General features: G+C 49.6%; 1 protein-coding gene across 1 annotated transcript in view; it reads right to left on the reverse strand.

The window, feature by feature from the left end:
- maml3 (mastermind-like transcriptional coactivator 3) overlaps window positions 1-4,809 on the reverse strand; it is a gene marked incomplete at its 5' end in the record, with an annotated part of 7,164 nt that continues 2,355 nt past the window's right edge. The window contains 2 exons of the mRNA XM_083692805.1: window positions 1-1,967; window positions 3,183-3,264. Coding sequence (XP_083548931.1) covers window positions 826-1,967; window positions 3,183-3,264 — 1,224 coding nt within the window. The 3' untranslated portion in view covers window positions 1-825. The remainder of the gene's footprint in view (window positions 1,968-3,182; window positions 3,265-4,809) is intronic.

The following is a 4,809-nucleotide window of genomic DNA, read 5'->3' on the forward strand; positions in this document are numbered from 1 at the left end:
AGAGAGAGAGAAGGGGAGAGAGGAAGGCAGGGGAATAGAAATCTAAAACACTCAGGAAATGGGAGTTGTGAGAGTGCTTTCTACTGCTTCCTTCTCGGATTGGTGATAGCTTGCTCCAAGTGATGCCGCTGAAGTGTATGTCTGTCTGTCAAAGGGAGCTGCATGTGTATTAATGCTACGATCACACACACTCACATGTACGCACACACACACACACACACACACACGCACGCACGCACACATCTGATGCTACAAGAGACTGAATAATAAAATGGATTTGATAGCACAACTGTCAGACATGATCCGACAACCCAAACATTGAAAACAATGAGATTCTTTCCATTTTGAGAACTTGAAGTCCTTCATTTCTCCTCACTACAGTGGTGGGCCCATGTATGTCACGCTACTAACAATGGGGTTGGTTTAATTCCTAAAACGAAGGTGAAATAAAATACAGATGGTCAAATTTGTAAAACAAAATAAAAGAAAGGACTGACCTCTCAATCTCTATGTGATATTCATTACCAGCAGACCGCATTTAGATTTGCCGAGAGTTGTTTTAAATATAGTGACAGGACACACACACACACACACACACACACACACACACACACACACACACACACACACACACACACACACACACACACACACACACACACACACACTACACGACAAGGTACTCTTCAATCATCTCGTTCATGTTTTACAAAACAAAACATGTCGCCTGTCCAATTTCCCATTTTCGTAATTCCCAGTTAAAAGTTCTCCCCGTCCATTCTTTAAAAGTCCGTCCAGTAAAAACTCTACATTTTTCCCTGTTGGCTATTGGTTGGGGAAGAACTCCTCCATCCAACCGTCGCTCGAGTCCAAGTCCGCCCCCGTCCCGTCGGCCAATCCAAACGCCCCCCCTGAGGGCGCTTGCCCACCTCCGTAGCCATATGACGACAGGTCCTGGCTAGATGTCCGCTGGTAGCCTTGCGGCTGACCCCCGACCCCCCCTCCTTGGACGTAGGGTCCTCCGCCCCCACCCCCCATCGTCGGCCCTCCGGGGCCCTGTCCGAAGGCACCCATGCTGGGCACGCCCTGGCCCATCACCCCCTGGTTCATGACCATGGGTCTGGGCTGGTTGGTCCTCGGCTGTCCGCCACCAGCCATGTGGGGGGCCATCATGGGTCCGCTCATGCCCGCCGCAGGGTTCATGGCCCTGGGGTCCATGGCCTGGCCCATCCCCTGGGGGAACTGCTGCTTGGCCATGCGCGGGTGTTGACCCGGCTGCATCCCGTAGCCCTGGGCAGAGCTAAACCCGCCCACCATGTCTCCTGTAGTCCTTCCCACAACGCCGCCACCGCCCACACCTCCCATGGCCTGCAGACTCTGTCCCTGTTGCTGGGGCCACCCGCCCATCCCCCCCGGCCCTCCTCCTCCACCTCCTCCTCCTCCGCCACCTCCAACTCCCATCATGCCCTGCAGTCTCTGGGCCTGGGCTTTTGCGTTGGGCGGCCCTTTGAGGGCCTGCTGGGACATGGAGTTCATCAGCATCCCCTGACTGCCGTACCCTCCGCCTCCACCTGGCATCCCTCCGACCCCGACCCCCGGGCCTCCCCCTCCCTGCCTCTGGGCCTGGGCGGCTGGGTTGTGCTGGGGCGGGAGGCCCATGGCCGACTGGACGCTTTGGTTCTGGTGCTGCTGCTGCTGCTGCTGCATCATTTGGCTCATGGAGGGGTTGAGGCCGTAGAGGGATTGCTGGCCGGGGCCCTGGCCCCCATAAGGGTGGCCCATGTCAGGCTGGGGACCCACTGCACCCCCTGGGCCCTGCATGGAGGTCTGAGTCTGGCCCGGGCCCATCTGGACCATCTGGGCCTGGCTCTGCTGCTGCTGCTGCTGCTGCTGTTGTTGTTGGAGGAGGCGGGCGGTGCGGATGTTCTGGAGAACCTGGCTTCTGGCTGCCATCTCCTGGGGGGTCCCTGAGAGAGAAAGAGCGAGAGAGGAGGAGAGGTGTTACAGGGATGTCTCAAAGAGAGAGGGAGAGACAGATGGGCAGAGATAGATAGATAGATAGATAGATAGATAGATAGATAGATAGATAGATAGATGGATAGATAAGAAGGGAAGTATTGACAAACAAAGATAGCCACTGGTGTTTTGTTTGTCGAAAGGGACCAGTATCGAGATGACATGTATTTTGAAGGGAGGCCGTTTCTAGTTTAAGTAATGAAACATAAAAAAATTTCATACACAAACAAAACACAGAAAACCGAAAGTGGTTTGACCCCGAAACGCCACAAAGGGTTCCGCTTCCGAGTATTAAAACACAATTCGTAACGCAATATGCAGCAAAAATATTCTCAATCCCCCTCTGTCCTCTTTTCTATTTAGCAACAGACATTTGTCTCTTAATAGGCAGAGGAGAAGGAAATGTTTTTAAAATCCCCCAATAAACCTCATCTGACACCATTTCCCCTAATCCCCCACCTCACAGTCCTTTTCTCCTCACGGACGCTGAGAGGAGGAGAGGAACGTAGAGTTAGAATGAGTAGAATGGACGTTCTATTAGGCACCTGCTAGTTCAAAGAAGACCAGTGATGATCTAATGTGTTTCTCTATATCCAAGCAATATCTCTCCCTCCATCTCTCTAGTTTATGACCTCTCTTCCCTCTGGTAAGCAGACAGACTCTCCATAACTCTCTGTAATGGCTGTAAATGGTTCCTCTCTTGCTCTGTCTGCCTTTTTCTCCTTCCCTCCCTTCCTCTCTTGGGCAGGAGCAGTTCTGTCTCTCTGCCTCCGACTCTGCCGGAACTCTGGGGGGGATCCGAGACAGGTTGCCACGGTAACAGGCAGAGCCAGATTTTTTTCTCTCTCTCCGAAGAGAAAATAAAGAGTACCGGAGCGATACGGAGACGTCTTGGGTGGACAGAGTGAGAGAGGGGGTACTCAGAGGAGACTCTGATTGGCTACAGCAGGGTGTGTGTGTGTGTGTGTGTGTGTGTGTAGGTGTGTGTGTGTGTGTGTGTGTGTGTGTGTGTGTAGGTGTAGGTGTAGGTGTATGAGCATATAATGTATGTACAGGTACAAGTTCATGTGTGTGTGTGTGTGTGTGTGTGTGTGTGTGTAGGTGTATGAGCAGCAGGTAATGTATGTACAGGTACAGGTTCATGTGTGTGTGTGTGTGTGTCTTACCCTGGTACTGGTTGACCTGTGGGTAAGGGTTCCTCTGGCCCTGGACCATCTGTCTTGGGAGATGCTGCTGCTGCTGTTGGAGCTGCACAGGAAACAACAGGAGAAGAAACACACTGAAACATCACTTCCTGCTCTACCACATAACTTCCTCCACAGCCACTAAGTTCGCTCAGATCAAGTAACACACTGTATTGTCAAACACTGAATTAGAGTACGACCCCAGACACGGCGAAGCAGACTTTCAATCTGTTCTCATACAACTGTTGGTGCACTAGAATTATGCCGCCTTCACCACAGAGTGAGAACAACATAAGAAAACATTAGGTGAACTGATCTTGAGCTAATGAGCAATCTTAGCTTGGTGTCACACTTGCATAACAGTAAGGTTAATTGTAACATTCTGTTTTCATATCGGGCTGTTGTGGTAACCGCACTACCGCGTAGCATTTGGCATCAACAAATGTTTTATTATGGGTGACTTGCTCCATTATTTTCAGTCGCTTGTAGCCCCAAACATATCACGAGTTTTGATTACCGTTGAAAAGGTGAGAATCTCAGCTGTCCAACAATGCCAAATTATGGAGTCTCGAGTACGGAGTCTCAAATTATGGAGTCTCCCAATAATGAGTGAGACGGAGCCGGTATTACCGGTCCGCTACACCACGAGTGTGAGATCCACGTCGGCGAGACGAGCGCGAGGCGGAGTTGATAGGCTCCCACTGTAGTCAGCGTTACCTGCTGCACCAGCGCATGCGTGGAGGGGAGACGTCGAGCAGCTGCACGACCAGCAACATAACATTAGGATTGGAGTCTACTTTTCTCTAATCCACGCGCCCAAACCCCAGACATAAGTGTCTGAAATGATGGGTTACAATGATTTTTGGACGCTTAAAAACATTTCCACTCAGCTTCACAGCATGACAATGTAATAGAAACATTGGTATTAGCAGAACGGTAGCAGTTTTATTCAAAACATTCAGATTTGACAGGACTCTCAACATGAAACAAGAAGTTCAACGGCAGGAACTGACACATTTGACATTCCATGCAGAAGCAGACTGGAGGGATATGTATTCTGCATCCATGCGAGCAACTGTTCACGTTTTTGGTGTAGCCAAATAAAATTACTGCGTTGACGGGTAATTCACAGATGCATATTTAGGTATATGTATATTGGCATTATGATTTCACTTTTAAAACGAGATGAAATGGATAAAACATGTTCTAGTGAACGCTCTACCATATATATATATTTTTAGTGTGCCACTTACACGCTTAAACACGGTGGGGAAATTCCAGTTATATTTATGTATATACACACACTTTATTAGGAACACCTGTACACCTTCTCATGGTGGAGGTGGGGTAATGGTGTGGGGAATGTTTTCTTGGCACACTTTGGGCCTGTTAATACCAATCAATCATCGCTTGAATGCCACAGCCTATTTGAGTATTGTTGCTGACCATGTGCATCCCTTCATGGCCACAATTTACCCATCTTCTAATGGCTACTTCCAGCATCATAATGCACCATGTCACAAAGCAAAAGTCGTCTCAAACTGGTTTCATGAACATGACAATGAGTTCAGTGTTCTTCAGTGGCCTTCCCAGTCACCAGATCTGAATC

The sequence above is a fragment of the Argentina silus genome, assembly GCF_951799395.1.
Source record: "Argentina silus genome assembly, chromosome: 21".
Lineage (NCBI taxonomy): Eukaryota > Metazoa > Chordata > Actinopteri > Argentiniformes > Argentinidae > Argentina > Argentina silus.